The following is a 19,780-nucleotide window of genomic DNA, read 5'->3' on the forward strand; positions in this document are numbered from 1 at the left end:
TATTAAGTTTAGTATTATTTTTATTTTCACCTAAAGCCATCTTTTTTTTTCTGATCGTTGCTATTGGATTTAATGTATTATTGCAGAATGTATGAAAATCTTGGTTTAAATTATTCCGCACGGCAAAATGGAACAGGCGAGAATGTTATTTTAGAGACAAATCTGATTCAAGAAAATATTCGTGAAAAGAAAAATCGCAATTTTTTTTCTTTTTTCCACTGAAATTAAATTGAAATTATTTACTTGTATCAGTTGTGAGAAATTTCGGTTAAACTATTATTTAATAATTATCTATTTAATTGTTTATAACAATTATGTAGATAATAATTATTTAAATAATTTTATATTAGTTTTTTATATTTATAGATAATCTAATTTATAGATAATAATAATTAGAATTATTAGTAAATTCTTTTTTAATTATTTAAGAGTAATTGAATAATTTGAGAAAAATTTGAATTGAATTATTTTTCGAAAAGAAATTTCAAATATAATTCTTGCAGAGAAATTTGAATTGAATATATATTTTGAAATTTTTAATCATTTTTGTTGTTGATAGTGAAAAATATTTGAATTTACAAATACAGTAAATACATAAGTAATACTAAATAAAGGCAAAAAATTATTTGATCGACATTTGTGTAACAAACCGTCTTTGCTTGTCACAAAAAAAAAATTTTTTTTGCTGAGCCTAAGAAAATTATTTGCAGACGAGAAAAAATTCCCCCAAATCTCATTGCTTCATCCTTTTTTACTTCTTTTATCTCCAAAAATAAAAAAAATGGGGAATAAAATTGCCAAATTCTTTCCAATTTTTGAAATATGTAAAATTGTCTCATATCTTGAAATTTGACATTTTCTTTTGGTATTCAAATGACTTTTATGTCAATTGACATGCCTCGTTTAATGCAATTTATCCACAAACCATGTACAAAGCCATTAAATCCTTATATATATATATATATATATATACAAAGTTGTACTTCAAAGGCTCACAATAGTTCACTTTGAGTTAAAATAAATGCGACGGAAACGGAGATTTTCGACAGTATATACGGTGCTTTTGATATGAATCAAGATAATTTTACCACATCAATATGAAAATTTCTTATTAGAAAATTCAAATTTTATTCCTCGCAATTAAGCATTATTAAAAGTATTATTATTGCTTCTTTATTCTCTAAAAAAAGGAAATATAAAAATCTTGAAATTATTCATTTTGTTTTTCTTTTTTTTTTTTGGTACAAAATCTTGACTTTATTTTACAACGAAGAATACATACAAATTTTATCGTTGGATTTATTTCTTCTGTTTTTTTGTTATATACAAGGGAAAATAATTTTGTCCCTCAAGAAATACAAACGCTATTGCAGTTCATTTATTTAAATTCGTTTTTACAATCCAATATATATATATATATATAGATTCAGAATTTTTCTTTTATCAAAACGAAGACGCTAAAAAGAAATTTTATCTGACGAATAGAAAGTAAAGAAGGAAGTAAAATGTCAGAATGTTATGACTTTTTCAAAGAGTTTTAAAAATTGTAATATTTTTTCTATTTTTTTTTTTTTTTTTTATGAAAAAAATACCTTTTTCACTTTTCTATTCTCATTCTTTTTTTTTTATTTGATATGAAGTACCGTGGGATATTATTTTTGCAAATAAAAAAAGATGAAATTCTTATTTGAATTAGTGAAAAATCATTCACTAATTAAAGTTTGTAAAAATTTCAACTAGTTTTAAGTAAAAAAATTTTACTATTTCACTCACTGATCGAAGAAATAATTCCAAACCACTAGATTTATTCTTTATAATTTTTACAACTTAAAATTTCTTGTTCGACCGGAAATCACTTTTTTCTATTTAAAACAAAGAGTAGTAACTGTTTTTCTATTAAAAAACGTCTTGTCTGACTATAATTATCCTTTTCTACTTAAAATTGTGAATCGATTTACGCACTCTAATTTATACTACTTAAAGTTTTCCTGTCTGACTAAAATTAGCTTTCTCTACTATTTTTGAACGAGTTGTGTATTTTTTAACGATTAAAAAACTCTTGTCTGACTATAATCAATCTTTACTACTTAGAATTCTGAAACACTAGATTAATTTTATAATTTATGCTTTTTCTTTATTTTAAGTAGAATAGATCGATTATAGTCAGACAAGATTTAATAATTAAAATAAAAAAATTTCATGTCTGACTAAAATCATCTTTTTCTACTTCAATTAAACAGTTGTGTAATTTTTAACTATTAGGAAACTTTTGTCTGACTATAATCAACCTATTCTACTTCAAATAAAATAATGGAACCACGAGACTTATTCTTTATAATTTTTACTATTTAAATTTTTTTGTTCGACTAGAATCAATATCTTCTATTTGAAATGAAAAGTGATCACTGTTTTTCTAGTATGAAAATGTCTTGTCTGACTATAATCACTCTTTTCTACTTAAAATTCTGAGTTACTCGATTTATTTTCTATTTTATACTACTTTTAATTTCCATGTCTGACTAAAATTAGCTTTCTCTACTATTTTTGAACGAGTTGTGTATTGTTTAACGATTAAAAAACTCTTGTCTGACTATAATCAATCTTTACTACTTAAAATTCTGAAACACTAGATTAATTCTCTAATTTAGGCTTTTTCTTTATTTTAAGTAGAATAGATCGATTATAGTCAGAAAAAATTTAATAATATTAAAATAAAAAAAATTTCATGTCTGACTAAAATCATCGTTTTCTACTTCAATTAAAGAGTTGTGTGATTTTTAACTATTAGGAAATAGTTACTATAATCGATCTATTTTACTTAAAATAAAATCGACGAAACCAGGAGACTTAATCTTTATAATTTTTACTACTTAAAATTTTCCTATTTGGACAGAAATACCTTTTTCTACTTGTAATAGAAAATTTTGTATTTTTCTTTCTATGGAAATATTTTTGTCTGACTATAATGGCTCTATTCTACTTAGAATCCCAAATTTTGATTCTTTAGATTTATATACTTATTTTGTTTAATTAGAAAATTTCCCGTCTGACTAAAATTACCTCTTTCTACTTAGAGAGGTATGAAATAAGAGATACGCATTTTTGCCTGTGGTAAACTTTTTGTCTGACTATAATCACTGAATTCTACTATGAATATTAAATTCTGCCTCACTGATTTATTTTTTAGTTTTTTCATCAAATTTCAGAATTTTCTGTCTGTCTTAAATCAACTTTTTCTACTTGAAATAAATAGTTGCGTATTTTTTACTACTAATAAATGCCTGTCTGACTATAATCAGTGTATTCTACTCAGAATTCCGAATCAGTTGATTAATTTTTTTATTTCTAGTAGATAAACATTTCTTGTCTGACTAGAATAATTTTTCTCTACTTGGCAAACCGAATTCTGTTTTTGATTGCTACTAAAAAAAAATTTTACTAAAAATTCTAATGTCTGACTATAATCGATTAATTCTACTTATTGTCTATTTCTACTCACTGTCAGTATTTTAATACTTTTAAATTTATTTACCTACTAAAGTTTTAGTGAAAAATTACGAAGAAGAAAGTCGAACTAATAAATACATAACTATTTGTATTTTTGCAAAATTTAAACCAAATTATTCTTTTTTTTTTTACTGATACAGAAAATAATTTTCAATAAAATTATATTTTTCGATAAATTTGAAAAATTAAAAAAATGACGTTCTATTTTTGAAGGGAAAATAAATTAATTTTTATTAATTAAAATTGAACCTAGTTTTTTCACTGCTTCACTATATAATCTTTAAGGAAATGTTTATTATTTATTTACAAAAATTAAAATAAAATTAAGTTCCTTTTTAGAAGTGAAAATAAATTAATTTCTTTCGAAAAAAATTAGCTGGTTATTAATTCGTAAAGCAAAGAAATTAATTTCTTTTGAAAAAAATTAGCTTGTTATTAATTTATATAGCAAATAAATTAATTTCTATCGATTCTATTTTTTATTTCTTATTTCTTATTAAAAAGAAAGATTTTTTCATTTCCATTGCCATAATATATTTTTTTTCTATTATTGTTTTAAAAAATAAAACTTTTGACAATTTTTTGTTAATTATGTACAGCTAACTATTTCTAATAATTAGTTTCAGAATTGCGTCATTTAAACGAAAGGAACAGCCGAGTAGACGAGAGCATCGAGAATCTATAAGTGGTGAGGTACCGGCGAAGTACATACGAGCCACTTCAGTGAAGCACCATACTTTGAATCCTCGATGGGAAGAAAAGTTTCCCTTGTGAGTAATAATCTTATATTTCTAGTTCGTTTCAGATAAATATAAATTTTTTTTTTGGAAAAAAAATTTTTCCTCATAAAACATCATATTCTCAAAGCACAAATAATGGCGAATCGTATTTTCGAAAATGGTTTTCTTTATTTGAATTTTCTTTCGAAAAAAAATAAAAGTTTTAATTTTTCAAAAAATAAGTATTCTTTTAATAGTATTTTAATTTTTTATTTAATTCTCATTTTCCTTTCTATTTCATTTTTTTTTAAAGATTACTTTATTATTTTAATATTCCTTTATTATTTTATTTTAATTTTCTGTAATTTATTTTATTTACAGCAATAAAGAAAAATGAAAAAAATTAAATTTTCTCTGAATACTATTTTTATTCTCTAAGTTATTTTTGCGTTGAAAGAAAAATTTCTATTTTAAAAGAATTTTCGTAAAATTTGCCATTTTTGCTTATCGAAAATAGAACAAAATCGTCTGATAATCGATATTATTACAGCGTCATCGATGACATCAATACTGATATCATACACTTAGATATATGGTGAGCAACTTTTTTTTCTTACAAAAAGAAACAAAAAAGAAACAAACAAAAAAAAGTCAATGCTTGATGCAAGATACTTTCCTTAGTAGAACATTTCCTTGCTTCTCTTATTTTCTCTCTCTCTAACTATAAGAGAAATAATTTCTCTATAGAGCCAACTTATGAAAAAAAATTACTAAAACATATTTTTTTATATTTTCTACTCTTGAATTATGGTTTAGTTTTTTTTTTAGAGAATTAGTTACGAAAAAAAATATGTTTTGGGTCTCTTTCTCTCTCTCTCTTTCTTTCCTTCATTCTTTTTCTCCTTTTCTTTCTTTCCTGTTTCTCTTTTTCTTTTTTCTCTTCTTCTTTCTTTCTTTCTTTATTCTTTTTTTTCTTTTTCTTGTTTCTCTTTTTCTTTTTTCTCTTTATCATAAAAAAACCATTTGCATGCCTTCTTTTTTTGAACTGTCTATTCTCTTGAAAAGTTCTTTGTCTTTCGTTTATCCTTAAATCCTGCTAAGAGGCTCAACTGCGACTTCCTTCGAGAAATTTTGTGTTCCTGACAGACATGGTTATAGGGACCATGACGACGAGTCCTCGGTCCTCGATGCGGTCAGCAAATTGAACGAGGTTCGAGGGGTCAAAGGTCTTGGTAGATTCTTCAAGCAAATCGCTCAAAGTGCAAGGTCAGGGAGTCAAGACGATTTTCTCGGCTGCGTCAATATTCCCGTTCAGGTTGGTTTTCAATATTTTTTTCCCTCCCCCCCCCCCCCAAATTTCGAATTTTAATTTGATCCAAAAAATATTTATAATTTTATTTACTGTAAAATTATATAAAAATAAAATTATAAATAAAAAATGCATTCATTTGCAAATAGAAAATAAAATAGAAAAATATATACAATAGAGGAATTTTTTGTAATTTGTTTATATTGTTATGGATAAACAAATCAATAAATGCAATAAGAGGCTTTTTTGTAGTCTTATTGATATAAATAAACAAAATAAAAAATAGTCATTTTTTTTTTGCAAACAATTTATTGCTGTAAATAATTTGTCTAAAGTTTTGAACCATCAAATGAACGAAATATTTTTTTTACTCCAATATTTTTAAAAATTATTCGACTAAAATAAAAAATTTTGCATTTATTTAGTTTAAAGTAAAATTAATACTTATTAAGCTAAAAATTATTTTTTTATCATTAAAAACAAATATTTTGTAAATAACATTTAAATTAAAAGAAGTAATAAAAATATCGTCGCGTTCATTCGAACATTCAAAACTATAGGAAAATTATAAATAAATGAAATGATAGTAAAAATTTTTTAAGAATAAAAATATTAGTGTAAAGATATATAAATGAACGTTCAAAAAATATTTAATTAATTACAACAAAATTAATACGAATTAATAGAAATTATAATTATTACGAAATTAATAGAAAGTTAAAAAAAAAAATAATAAAAAAATAAAAAAACTAACAGAAAAATAATAATAATTAAAAAAATTAATAATTTATATAAAAAAAGTTTAATTTAAATCAAAATAACAAATGAAAAAGATAAATAATTTTTTTTTTATTGAGTGTTTGGAGAACGATTCTCTCTCTTCCTCCCTTTTTTTTGTTTGTTTGTTGAAATAAAACATATCAAAGAATCTGTTGAAAGCTTCTCTCTGGAAATAAAAAAAAATACATATATATATATATATATATATATATATATATATATATATATATATATATATATATATATATATATATATATATATATATAATGGAAAGCATATAATGGAATATACTGTAAAAAAGAAATCATAACTCGGTGTCACATCAAAGAGCATTATTTGAGTTATAAAATTTTCTTGTTGAAGGATATACCAAGCACGGGACTGGAAGGTTGGTACAAACTACAGGCTAGAACTCAAAGGAGCAACATTCAGGGTCGAATTAAACTGAAGCTTTGGCTTTCGACTCGAGAGAATCGGGGCACTTCCGAAGAGGACAACTGGGGCGAACTTCGTCAACAGGAGAGGCTGTATACTGTATTTCTCAATCATGAAATTAACAAACTAACGGTAAAACATTCATTTTTCACTTCCTTCTCATTTTATTAGGGGGGGGGGGGGGTTGTCATTTTTATGAATTTTACTGAGTTTCGCTATTTTTTAGTCTATTGATTCGTTTTAGAAATTTTTTTTTATTTTTGTCATTTTAGTTGCTTTCTTTATTTTACTAATTTTTTTTTATTTTACTCGTTTTCTTCATTTTAGTAATTTTCTTATTTTTGGTCATTTTCTTAGTCGTTTTTTTTATTTTAATCATTTTTGTAATTTTCGTCAATTTTCTTTCGTTAATATTAATTTTCTTTATATTATTCATTTTATTCATTTTAGTCATTTTAGTTACTTTCTTTATTTTACTAATTTTCTTTATTATACTCGTTCACATTATTTTAGTCATTTTCTTAATTTTAGTTGTTTTCTTTATTTTAGTCATTTTTGTAATTTTCGTCAATTTTCTTTCTCGTTAATATTAATTTTCTTCATTTTAGTCATTTTAGTTACTTTCCTTATTTTACTAATTTTCTTTATTTTACTCGTTTCTTTATTTTAGTCAATTTTGAAATTTTCGTCAATATTTTCTTTCGTTAATATTAATTTTCTTTATTTTAGTCATTTTAGTTACTATTTTTATTTTACTAATTTCCTTTATTTTACTCGTTCACTTTATTTTGGTCATTTTCTTATTTTTAGTTATTTTCTTGGTCATTTTCTTTATTTTAATCACTTTTGCAGTTTTCGTCAATTTTCTTTCGTTAATATTAAGTTTCTCTATTTTATTCATTTTAGTCATTTCAGTCATTTTAGTCATTTTAGTTACTTTCGTTATTTTACTATTTTTCTTTATTTTACTTGTTCATTTTTTTAGTCATTTTTGTAATTTACGTCAATTTTCTTTCGTCAGTATAATTTTTGTAATTTTTTTTTACTTTTTTGATTCGTTTTACTAATTTTTTTTATTTTAGTCATTTCGTATATTTTTTTATTATTTTTATTTTCATATACCTGTATTTTTTTATTTATATTTAATTGAAATGTAGATTTATAATTTTTCTTAAAAACTGATTTTATATGTTTAACTGAACTATTTAAATTCAAAAAACAAAAAGTTGCATCTATTTGTTTTTAATATTGAATAAAAAAATATTAATTAATGCTTTGGAAAAAAATTTAATAATCATAATATTTAATTGAAAGTTACTATAAAGTAATTGGTCAAAATTATAAATTAGGAGAATTTGTAGCAGTAGTGAAAGTAATGAATAATTAAATTTATGAAAAAATAAAACTTATAAAATAAATTAGTGAAAATAACAATATTTATCTATTGTTGGAATTATTTTTGAAAAATTTAATATTATTCTTGTTCGAAGTATTATTTCCTTAAAAAACAATATTATTCTGGTAGGAAATATTATTTTTCCTAAAATTTAATATTATTCTTGTAGAAATTTTTATTTTTGGGTAAAAATTAATATTCTCATAAGAATTATTATTTTTGTAACAATTAATATTTAATATTACAGTGTAAATTATTATTTTCGTAAAAATCAGTTTTATTCTCGTATAGAAAATGTAACTTTTTTAGAAAATTAACTTTATTCTTGTTAAAATTATTATTAATAATTAATATTTAAAGTTTTCAAGTCATAATTGAATATTCTAGTACAGAATTTAAAATAAATTATTAAAATAATAATTTATTTTTGTGAAACATAATTTTATTCTTGTACTACTCTTTAAATCTGAATAAGTAAAAATGTTTACTAATTTGAATTAGTGACTGACTTTTTGCTTTTGAATTAGTAAATTTTACTAATAAATTAGTAGAAATAACTATTAAACAGTAAAATTTACTAATTCAAAAGCAAAAAGTCAGTCACTAATTCGAATTAGTAAACATTTTTACTAATTCAAATTTAGAGAGTAGAAAATATTATTTTAGTGAAAAATAACTTTATTCCTATAGGAATTATTATTTCCTGAAAAAAGGAAAATTATTCTCCCATATTTGTAATATTTTCCATAATTAATTAGTAATTTTACAGAAATATAATTAATTATTGTCCTAACAGAAAGACTTTAATGGAGAATTATCACAAATTCCAATGACAATTCTGCATCAACATGCGGTTCAGGGTGACATCACTGACCTACAACAGGCAATCGTTAGATGGGTTGCAAGTGCAAGACAATCTTCAGTAGATCCAAAAACTCTTTATAGGTTCCTTCAGGTTTGACACATTTTCAGAAAAATTATGATAAATTAAAAATTACACAGGTCTTAGGAAAATTTTTTTTTACTAAAATTACTTTATATTACTTACATCTGTAATAAGAATTAATAATTAACTAATAAGAATTAATAATTAATTAATAATAATTAATAATTAATTAATAAGAATTAATAATTAATTAATAAGAATTTTTTTTATTTTATTAGTTTATAATATTTGAAAGTTAATGAAAAATTTTTGCGATAAATTCCGATTGTTAATTTTTTATTATTATTTTACTATTTATTATTATTTTTTCTGTTGTTTTGGATTTTTACTGTAAGACCAAAGAAAATGAAATTATTTTCATTATTTATTTATTTCCATTGAAAATATGTGAATTTGAATTATTTGAAATTTTAGGATATAGAAAATATGTGGCATCCGAATGAACTTTCTATAGAGGAAGTACAATATTTGGCAGACTCGTTTAATGCATTTTTGGACGTGACATTAAAAAAGGTTCGACAGCATCGAGTTCTATTTCCTCCTCTCCATCAACCAGCAATTTCAAAACTTGATAATCTTCTGAGGTATGTTTGTGTACTACAACATGTGTGAGAGAGAGAAAATTGAATTTCTCATTTTTTATTCTTATCAATCACAAACGAAATATTTTTTTCTATTCATAAAAAAATTTTTTTTTAATTTTTTTTAAACTGTTAATAAAAAAATAATTCTAACTGGAGAAAATTTCAAATAATCGAAAATATATTTTATCTCCTTCAGATTTATTTTCAATTATCATTTTTAACTATTTATTATTATTTATTTATTTAATTTATATAATTTATATTTTTATTAAAATATATTTATTATTAATATATTTTCAATTTTGAACATTTGAAAAACCATTTGATTTCTTTTAGATTTATTTAGAATTATTTTTAATTATCATTTTTTTAAATTACTCATTATTATTATTTATTTATTCATAATATTTATATTTATATTTGTTTATTCATTATATTTATATTTTTTTAAATTTATTTATAACATTTATATTTATATATTTTATTATTAATAAAAAATGTTTTCCACTATTTTGGGGAAATTTTTTGAAAAGCTCTCTTTCTCTTTTTCGTTAACAGGTGCCTCGGTCTTTTGTCGATAATGTCAGCTTACAGAAAGTGCTGTCCCTTCAACAAAGAGATGCGTTGGGAGATAATAACGGCCCTTAGAAAAGGAACCCTTGAATGGTGGGTATAATAAAAATAGTAGGGGAGAAAAAAAAATCTTTATCGACTTCTGAACACTCGCGATATTTAACATTTTGAAAAATATTTCTTTATTTTTAAACATTTCTTTTTTTCTTTTCTTTAAATGTTAATAAAATCAAAAAAGATTGGAAGGAAAAAAGAAATTTTTTTTTTTTTTTTTTTTGGGAGACAAAAATGAAACTTTGTTCTTCTGAAAAAAGTTTATTTCTTGAGCTCAAGTTTCAAAAGCAGTGTACGGGCATTTCGAAAGTTTTCGATCTCCTTTGTTTCCTGAGCAAAAGGAGTTAAAGTTATCAAGTCCAACCGCAAGATGATAGCGAACTGTTGAGATTATTTTCATCAAAATCTTACGCAACGATGAGTCCAAAATTAAATCATAAATCTACCTGGTAAAAGTTCTTCTCGCGATATTTTGATACTTAAAAAGCTTATTAATTTATCAAGTTGACAATAATTAATAGTTGAGAAAAAATATTAATTCACTCAGTTTATAATTAGTTTGAAAATTATTTTTTTTTATTTTACTTTGCAAAACGTCTTTTATTATTTTTAGAGTAAAGAAATTTATTTTCAAACTAAGGAATTATTTCTAAATAAATGAATTACTTCACTAATTAATTAATTTTATTTAAAAATTGACATAAAAATTATTAATTTTTTAAAAAAGAAAGTAAATACAATTATTTTTACAGTAATAAAAATAATTATTTTTTATAAAAAGTAAAATAAGGATAATTATAGTAAAGTGAAGATAATTATTTCTGTAATAAAAGAATTAGTTTTTTTTAGAGAGTTAATAAGTCTTTTTTTTTAATAAATAACTTTGATTTTTGGATAAATTTGTTTCTCAAAATAAATAATAATAATTTTCTGTTTTTGAAAGATTTTCCGTTTTGAATAAATTTAATTTGGAAATTTTGTTTTTTTTTTTAAATAAATAATAATAATTTTTCAGATTTGAATAAATTTCAGTTTGGAATAAATTTAATTTGTAAATAAATTTAATTTTTGAACAAATATTCGTGAATTGAATTTTGAAAGCGGATAGAGAGAAATTTTGTGTGAATTTTCTTGTTTTTCAAAAGGTATCAGGAAACGAGGCAGCAAACTATGGGACGTGATCAAGAGCCAGATCAGGATCAAGATAGAGTCCTTCAGGATTTTACGAATTTAGTGACTGCTCTATTAGTGGATCTTGAACAGGGTCAAATTTACTACAATAGCCTTTTCGAACAGTAAGTTTTTCTTTCCAAACCACAATATTCAATTTGAATTAGCATTTTGCATTAAATTACAATTTTAAATTATTTGCAAATCAGGACTTTGAGATTTTTCCTCAATTTTCTTTTTCTCTACAAAAAAAAAAAAAAAAATAAGTGAAGAGAAAATTCAAATGAATTTTCTTTTTTCAACGAAAGTTGAATCTGTTTTCATAAAAATATTTTCAAAAATAATAAATTAGTGAATAAAATAAGTAAAATAATAATAATAAAATTTGTTAAAAAGAAAGAAATAAAAAAAGAAAAATGACAAAAAATGGTAAAAAAATAATGAGAATGGAAAAAAATTATTTTATTGAAATAAAAAATAGTTTTAAATGAAAATAAATAGAGTTGATGGAATAAACTATTAGCCAAATGAAGACAACTATAATAAGAGGAACAATTCGAGACATTCTGCTTTAAGAAATTAAATTACTCGTAACTAAATTAAATCAAATGTTCATTCTTTCTGGCATTTTCTTTTTTTTATCTTAAATTGAACTTCTTTCGCTTGTAATTGGTGCTGAGTTTAATTTAACAACTAGTTTTCTTTTTTAACAATGATTATTTTCTTTATGAAATTCTATTTCTTCGAAATAAATATTATTCGAATTTAAATAACAATTTTTTTACCGCCTACTTAGTAAATAAAAAAATAATTTCATTACTTTTCTAAATTTCTATAAGTTGATTAGAAACTGAAATTTTAATTTTTATCGTAAATTAAGAAGGAAGATTAATTAAATTATAATATTAAATTTAACTAAATTCTATTATATTACATAATTAAATTCTATTGAATTCTATCAAATTAATTAAATTCTATTAAATTATAATAAATTCTATTAAATTAATTAAACTAACTTAAATTTATTATACTAAATTAAATTTATTAAAAGAATAATAAATCATATTAAAAATTAAAAATTAAAAATTAAATTTTTGTCAAAAATTTTATTTTGATTATTCAAGTGACAATTGAATTTTGTTTTGCAGTCAACAGTTTTTTTTTTATTTCTAATTAGTTTTTTAAAAATTTAATTTCAATTAAAAGTTTTCAATTAAGTTTGAATAATAGATTGCATTTGAGAGGAACATTATTATTTTTTTTTTTTTTACTTGTTTTGTGAACAAAAAAACATTTATTTATCAAAGTACATACATTTGACCTCTTTTGCGCCTCTTATCCTTCAAGTACAATGCAGAAATGTTTTGAAGTCCTACGCATGCGTCATTTTTGCACGAGGACATCAAGAGATTCTTGTACCTTAATTGCAAAATCCATTCATTAAAGAATTTCTGAACGTACTTTTTGTACGACTGTTTAGAAATTCGGTTCATTCATTCTTCATTTTTTCCAACTAAAAATCTCGTAAAATATTTTTACTGGAACTAATAATAATAATAATTATATTTTTTATTATAATTAATTTTAATTTTCCAATGAAAATAATTGTCATTTTCAATTCAAAATAACTTTAATTTACAGATGAAAAAAATTTCCAATAATAATTAATAACAATAATTTTTGATTCGTAACAGTTATAATTTTTAATTCGGAATAATTTTTATCTCCAAATGAAAAAAATTGACAATAATCATAAAAATAATTAAAAATAAAAATACCAATTTTTAATTAGAAATAAATTAAAATTTTTACGAAGTTGAAGTCCACAACGTTTATCAACGAAAAAAATTTATTTAATGCATTCAAGTATTATTTTTAATTTAATATTTAATTGTAAAATAATTATTAACAAAATATGAACATTAATCTTTTTTTCTAAATATTTTTGTGTCAATATTGCTGCGTCATTTTTAATTAATTTACTAAGTGAAAATTTTTTTTTCGTTGATCAACGTTGTGGACTTTAACTTGGTAAATTTTTGTTCTTGCAAATAATTTTAATTTTTAGTTGAAAACTAATTCAATATCCAAATGGAAATAAATTTAATTTCAAGATGGAATTAATTGAAGTTTTCATTTGGAAAATAATTTTATTTTTCGAAATTAACATAATAAATGAAATTCAGTAATCATTTGAAAGAGCTGTTTTCAATTTTTTTTTTTTTTTTTTACATAAAGTTAATAGCATTAACAAACTAAAAATGCACGTTTTATTTGCAGCACGAACGGAGTACCCTATTTCTCGGCCGTTTATAAGCAGTTGGAAAAGCTGGTAAGTAAAAGTTTAGTCAAAAATAAATTTGAAAAGAGAAACTCTCACGCGAAACATTTTCGCAGTTTATCACGCAACGACACACTGGGCGTACATTTTATCACTGTCTCATCAAGCTGGGTGTGCTATGTTTGGCTTTTACGCTTTATAACTTGTGACGTCGATCATTTTTTTGATTAAATCCCTATATATGTATAAATACATATTTATATATTTAAATATATAAATATGTATTTATACATATATAGAGAAATTTTGAAAAAGCCTTTTTTTGAATATAAAATTAACGCAAAGGAAGAAGAAAAAATATACGATTTATGAAAGGGAAAAAGTAATAAAATTAAATAAAGAAATTTTAGTCTTATGCAATTTTGTGGATGAGAAAGAATTTTAATTCTACGAAAGAAGAAAATTCTGATTTTTATTTGAATTGATATTACTTTATAAGTTTATACTATATTTTATTTAATAATTTTTTACTTTTTTGTATAAAGAAATATAATATTGTAACAAAAATTTTTAAATATTATATTAACATAATTAATTAAAACGTAATAATAAATACCTACAAAATAAATAAATCATAATTTTGGAATAGATTTTACTTTTTTTCTACTAAGTCACTATTTTTTAAATATCAAATTCCTTTCGCAAAAAGAAGAGAAATTTCTTTGCAAAATTCTCTTTGTGAAAGGTAATAAATTTTCATTACAATTTGTAAAAAAAGGACTATAAATTCATTTTTATTTTTTTTTTTTTGCAAAAACTATATTTGTCAGTTTTTTTGAATATAGAAAAGGATTTCATTGTGTATATAAAATTTTAAAAGGATTTGAAAATACAAAAGCCATTCTAGTGCAACAAATTGGAGCTTCTGATGGCTCATTTTATTTGAAATAAAATTTTCACTCTTTCGCAGTATATATGGAAGATTTTATTTTTTTTCGAAAAAAAAATAAATATATATGTATACAATGATAGAGGGAATTAAATTCATTTTTAGAAAGGAGGTGTAATATTTTCTTTTATTTCATTACAGTGAATAAGTTTATTTTTTTCCCATCTGCTCTCTTTTTCCTTTGCGTTAAAAACAAAAATTGTTGATAAGAATTAATTTTCGAATTTTTTTCCACAATGAATCGTATATAAATTATAAATATAAACAAAAGAAATTTTTTTAATTTTGATAATACAGAGTCTTTTTTATTATTATTTTGTTTAGAAATTTGTTTTTCACTTTTTTAAAAATATTATTTAATATTAATTATATTAATTGTTTGTGAAAATTATTATATTATATTGACAAAAATATTTTTAATTGCAGAGATTTAGGAGAAGGAATAATTCTTCTTCTTACTAAATTTTGATATTTTGTTTAGAAGTCAAAAAAAATTTTTCTCAACGAAATTTAGAAAACTAAATTATTTTCTTAGTGGAAAAATTTAGAAGAAAATTTGTTTGTGTTATTTATTTATTATAATTACATTATTTATTTGCAGAATTCTGATTTAAAAAATTTAGAAGCAAAGTTTTTATATTTTTATTTGTTTATTTTAATTAGATTGTCAATTTAAAGAAAATTTTTTATTAGAAAAATTTAGAAGTAAATTTTTGTATTTTTTTAAATTTTATTTGTTTAATTATAATTATACTGTTAATTTTGAAAAAATGTCTGATTATAAAATCAAATTTTTCTATTTATTTATTATTATTATTAATTTATAAAACTTTTTTTGATTTGAATAATTTAGAAGTGATTTTTGCTCTGGTATTTCATTTATTTATTACTATTATGGTTTAAGAAAATTTTATGATTAAAAAAGTGCAGAAGCAAATTTTATTTTGTGGTGAAAAAATGAATTAGGAAAATATTTTAACAGGAAAAAATTTTTTCCACTTTTAATTTTTATTTAATATTAATCTAAGTGTTAAAATAATTACGGTCGGCGTCTTTTTTATATATACAGAACATGTTGATTCAGAACATAAAAATGACTACAATGCAAAAAATCTCAATGACCTGAAGGCTGAGAAAATTACTTCTCTTTTTTTTCAGTGTGTCATATTTATTTGTTTATTTTGTTTGTTTTTTTAATAAATATTTAAATTAAAATTTTGTGTAAAAAAGCTTTCCGGTCATAGTGATGTCACTCTACACTTGACTATGTTTGTTCATAGCTGGCGGAACACGTGGCGAAACACATGGAGAACACGTCCGAGGTACTTTTGATAGACCCAAAAAAATAAGAAATTTTTTTCAATTTTTTCTACATTTTCCAAAAAAAAAAAAAAATAATAATTTTTATCTCTCTTGCATCGATAATATATATTTCTCTATTATACTCTCTCAAAGTATCTCTATCATCTTCTACACTATCGTCTGCGTATGCACATTTTTTTTATGTTGAAAATTTTAATTATAATTAAATTTTTATAAAAACTTTTTAAAAAATAAAATTTTAAAAGATTTCAAAAAAATAAAATAAAATAAAATTTTAATTATAATTAAAATTTGTTATTATTATAAAATAATTATGAACTATTGCTAAATAATAATTTTTGAATCGTTACTAATATAAAATAATATAAATCGTGGAAGAGAATTTATTTTCTTCTAAATAATTATAATTTCCGAAAAAATACCATTTTTAAAAAAAATTGAGTATAGTAATTTAAAAAATACGGTTTTATAATAATATTTTTCTCGAGGGAGAGAAAGATCACTACATGGAATATTTCTATTCTTGTAAATTCAAAAAATAGAATTCTAGAATGTTTTTCTTATATATATTTTTTCTCCTTCTTTTTTTTTTGTGACGAATTTAGTGAATAGTGTTATATGTATACGTAGACGAATACAAATAATCTTTTTTCAAAAACTCCTTGTTAGTATAGAGGAAAAAGGAGACATAGATTTCCAAGTATATATCCAATCTTTTTTTTGCGAATGCTCGAGGCTCTGAAGATTTTCGTTGACGAGAAACTGAAAAGAAACTTTCTTCATTCTAAACATTTTATAGTCACAATTGTGACTTGTCCAGAATTTAAAACAGTCTTCTTTTCGCAAAAAAATGTACGGAATTTTTTTTCCTTCCTTTTTCACATTGAAATCAATGTTGAACGTTTCTTTTTAACACTCGTCTGTTAAAGAGTCCATTTTTTTCACCGTTTGGCAATATTTTTTCTTTTCTGAGTAGCTAATTTTTTTAAACATTTGAAGCTAATTTTAAAAGTACAATTTTTATAGTTTAAAATATATTTTTTTCGTAACTTTTTTAAAACTTTTTTAAAACTTTTTTGGAAATTTCTTTAAGAACTTAAAAGAGTTTCTTTAAAGTTTCTTTCCTTCTTTTTATTTTTTTTTTTGAATAGTGACACTATTTTTAAAAGTAAATTTTTTTATTAAAAGTTAAAAAATTTTTTTAGATAATAATTTGTAGAATAAAAATAAAAATTTGAAAGTAAATGAAAAATTAAATAATGAAGTATAATAATAATTGAATAAAATTAAAAATGTCAAGGTAATAAACTAAATAAAATAAATAAAATAAAGTTTTAATAAATATTTTTTAATACAAATTTGAGATAAGAAAATAAAAAAAAATTATTATTATTTATTATTTAATTGTAATAAAGTAAAGTTATAGTAAAAATTTCAAAAATTCCCAACAGTGATTTAATTATTGTCAATGGAAAAAAAATTGGTACCGAAGTGAATAAGTCTCGGGGAATTCGTAATATTAAACCAATACATTTGCAAATACTGCTCTCGATTTTATAAATAATTTTTTTTCTCGCATGAAATTTACAAATGCACAAAAAGTATATAATTTCTGATTTTTTTCTTTCTGTCTCTGTGTGTGTGTGTAAATACTTTTTATATTGTTAAACAGCCACTAGCATGAAACACTGTGCAATTCACTTTGTATCGCATGAACTGCGCAAAGCCTCAATTGCGTTTCCGATACTGCAAAGTACCCGAAGGACATTTCAAGGAATAATTGAATAGACGGTCGGACGAAAAAAAAAAAGTTAATCTATTTTCTTATTTTTTGTCAGAATACTTCATTTTATGAAGCATTTTTATAACAGAGGGAACTATTGAAAATTTTACTAGACATTGTTTCGAACTTTGACATATTTCTTTTTATGGTTTTTATTTTCTATTTTCTTTTTTTTTATAATTTTTTTTCCCCTCTTTTGATGAGTCCTGAGAATAAAAAAATTGTCCTTCGTTGATGCTTTGTTTTTTTTTTAAATATACTCTCTCGATATACAAGTAACACAATAAACGTTCGATTGAAGATTTTTAAGTAGAAGAATTTTTTTCTCCCCCCATTTTTTTAAGGGGGGGAGAAAAAAATATTTTTTCAAATATTTATAATATGAAAATTATTTTTATCCGGAATAAAGAATTTAAATATTTGGGAAGTTATTAGAGAGTTGATGAAAAATTGATAATTAAAGTTTTCGAGAATGTATAATTATGTTGAATATATTTAATACGAATAATTATATTAATTGTATTCATTATAAAAAAATATGATAATTATGGAAAATATACTAATTACAGGAAATATATATAAAAATTTTGAAAAATCTACTAAATATGAAAAATATATTAAAATACACTAATTAAGGAAAATATATTAAAATATTTGAAATATATTATTTATGGAAAATTACATATTAAAATCATTAATTATGGAATTTAATAGAAAATCAAAAAAGAATTGAAATTAAAAAATTTTTAAAATTACAAAAAATTGAAAATACTTTGAAAACAAATTCTGAAATATTTTATAATTCATTAGCAGCTTAAGTAGCTTTTGCAAAATAAAAAAATAATAAACTTTAGGAAAAGTAAGACTCGTTATAATTAATAAATAGTTATAGTTTAATTTTACAATTTAGTTTTATTAGAGAAAAGTTTCCCCATATATAGTAAAATTGAAACGTCGCTTAGAAATTAATAATTATTAAAATAATTGGACTAATTTACTATAAGCTACGCTTATATTAATGGAATTTGCTTTTAAAATCCGAAATGTATGATTCTAAATTCTAATATTTATTTCCCTATTGCACAAAATCTCTACTATTTATCTGACACTTTTAGTTAGTGTATGCCTCAGTAAATTTCCACCACTTTCTCAAAGTGCAATTAGTTACTGAACTTTATAACAGGAAATTAGAAAAAAATAATGCAACTTTCTATCACAAAAAAAGAATTAAAGAAATATAGTGCTCTACTTTCTTATTAATTAGTGTTTCTAATTAGTTTTATCTTAATCTATCGCAATATTTCCATAATTGCTTTATTGTCATAATTTTTTTTTTTTTTAGAAAGTAAAGACTGACGCACTTTCTCTATATTTCTTCCTCTGATTCGTTTGGAAAATTTTTGTTTTTGAAACAAATTGTTTACTTCCATTTTTTGTTTTAATATTTAATAATAATTTTTCTTTAGGATTCGATACAGTTTTTTTTTTAAATTTAAAAACTTTTTATTTTAAAAAAATTACATGGAGAAAAAAAATAAATTGAATTATAATTCATCATCTTTTGTTTCATTTTTTTTCATGTACGCGAATTATTTATGTAATTATTGTTTTTTTAATTAACAATTCATGAAAAAAAAATTTTTTTTTGGAATAAATTTGCAAATATAACATTTTTTATTGGATGAAATATAATCAATAGAATGTTAAATGAAGAGATATTTTTGCATATATGCAAAAGCACTCACTTTACTAAGGGTAAATATATTTATATATATATAAAGGTAAACAGAAGGACCGATGAGTTTTAAAGCTTTCATTTTCGATTTTATTGTTCAGAAGAAAATGTTTATTTATGTACTTTCGTTCGCTTGGATTTTATTTTTTTTTTGTAAGAAAAGTTTGGTTTAATTTAAAATGAAGTTAATTAATCCAGATTGAGAGGATTTCTTCCATAATGTCTTTTTTTTAAT

General features: G+C 21.9%; 1 protein-coding gene across 5 annotated transcripts in view; it reads left to right on the forward strand.

The window, feature by feature from the left end:
• LOC122508486 (BAI1-associated protein 3) overlaps positions 1–19,780 on the forward strand; it is a 152,464-nt gene that overhangs the window by 119,634 nt on the left and 13,050 nt on the right. For 4 of the 5 annotated variants that reach the window (XM_043621878.1, XM_043621877.1, XM_043621880.1 and 1 more), the window contains exons 8-17: positions 4,128–4,277; positions 4,777–4,821; positions 5,385–5,541; positions 6,680–6,883; positions 8,944–9,102; positions 9,508–9,677; positions 10,236–10,343; positions 11,450–11,599; positions 13,755–13,806; positions 15,985–16,026. In XM_043621878.1, the coding sequence (XP_043477813.1) occupies positions 4,128–4,277; positions 4,777–4,821; positions 5,385–5,541; positions 6,680–6,883; positions 8,944–9,102; positions 9,508–9,677; positions 10,236–10,343; positions 11,450–11,599; positions 13,755–13,806; positions 15,985–16,026 (1,237 nt within the window). The remainder of the gene's footprint in view (positions 1–4,127; positions 4,278–4,776; positions 4,822–5,384; positions 5,542–6,679; positions 6,884–8,943; positions 9,103–9,507; positions 9,678–10,235; positions 10,344–11,449; positions 11,600–13,754; positions 13,807–15,984; positions 16,027–19,780) is intronic. The other variant, XM_043621881.1, reaches the window with a different exon arrangement.

Source organism: Leptopilina heterotoma, unplaced genomic scaffold (assembly GCF_015476425.1).
Source record: "Leptopilina heterotoma isolate Lh14 unplaced genomic scaffold, ASM1547642v1 Lhet_54, whole genome shotgun sequence".
In the NCBI taxonomy this organism is placed as follows: domain Eukaryota; kingdom Metazoa; phylum Arthropoda; class Insecta; order Hymenoptera; family Figitidae; genus Leptopilina; species Leptopilina heterotoma.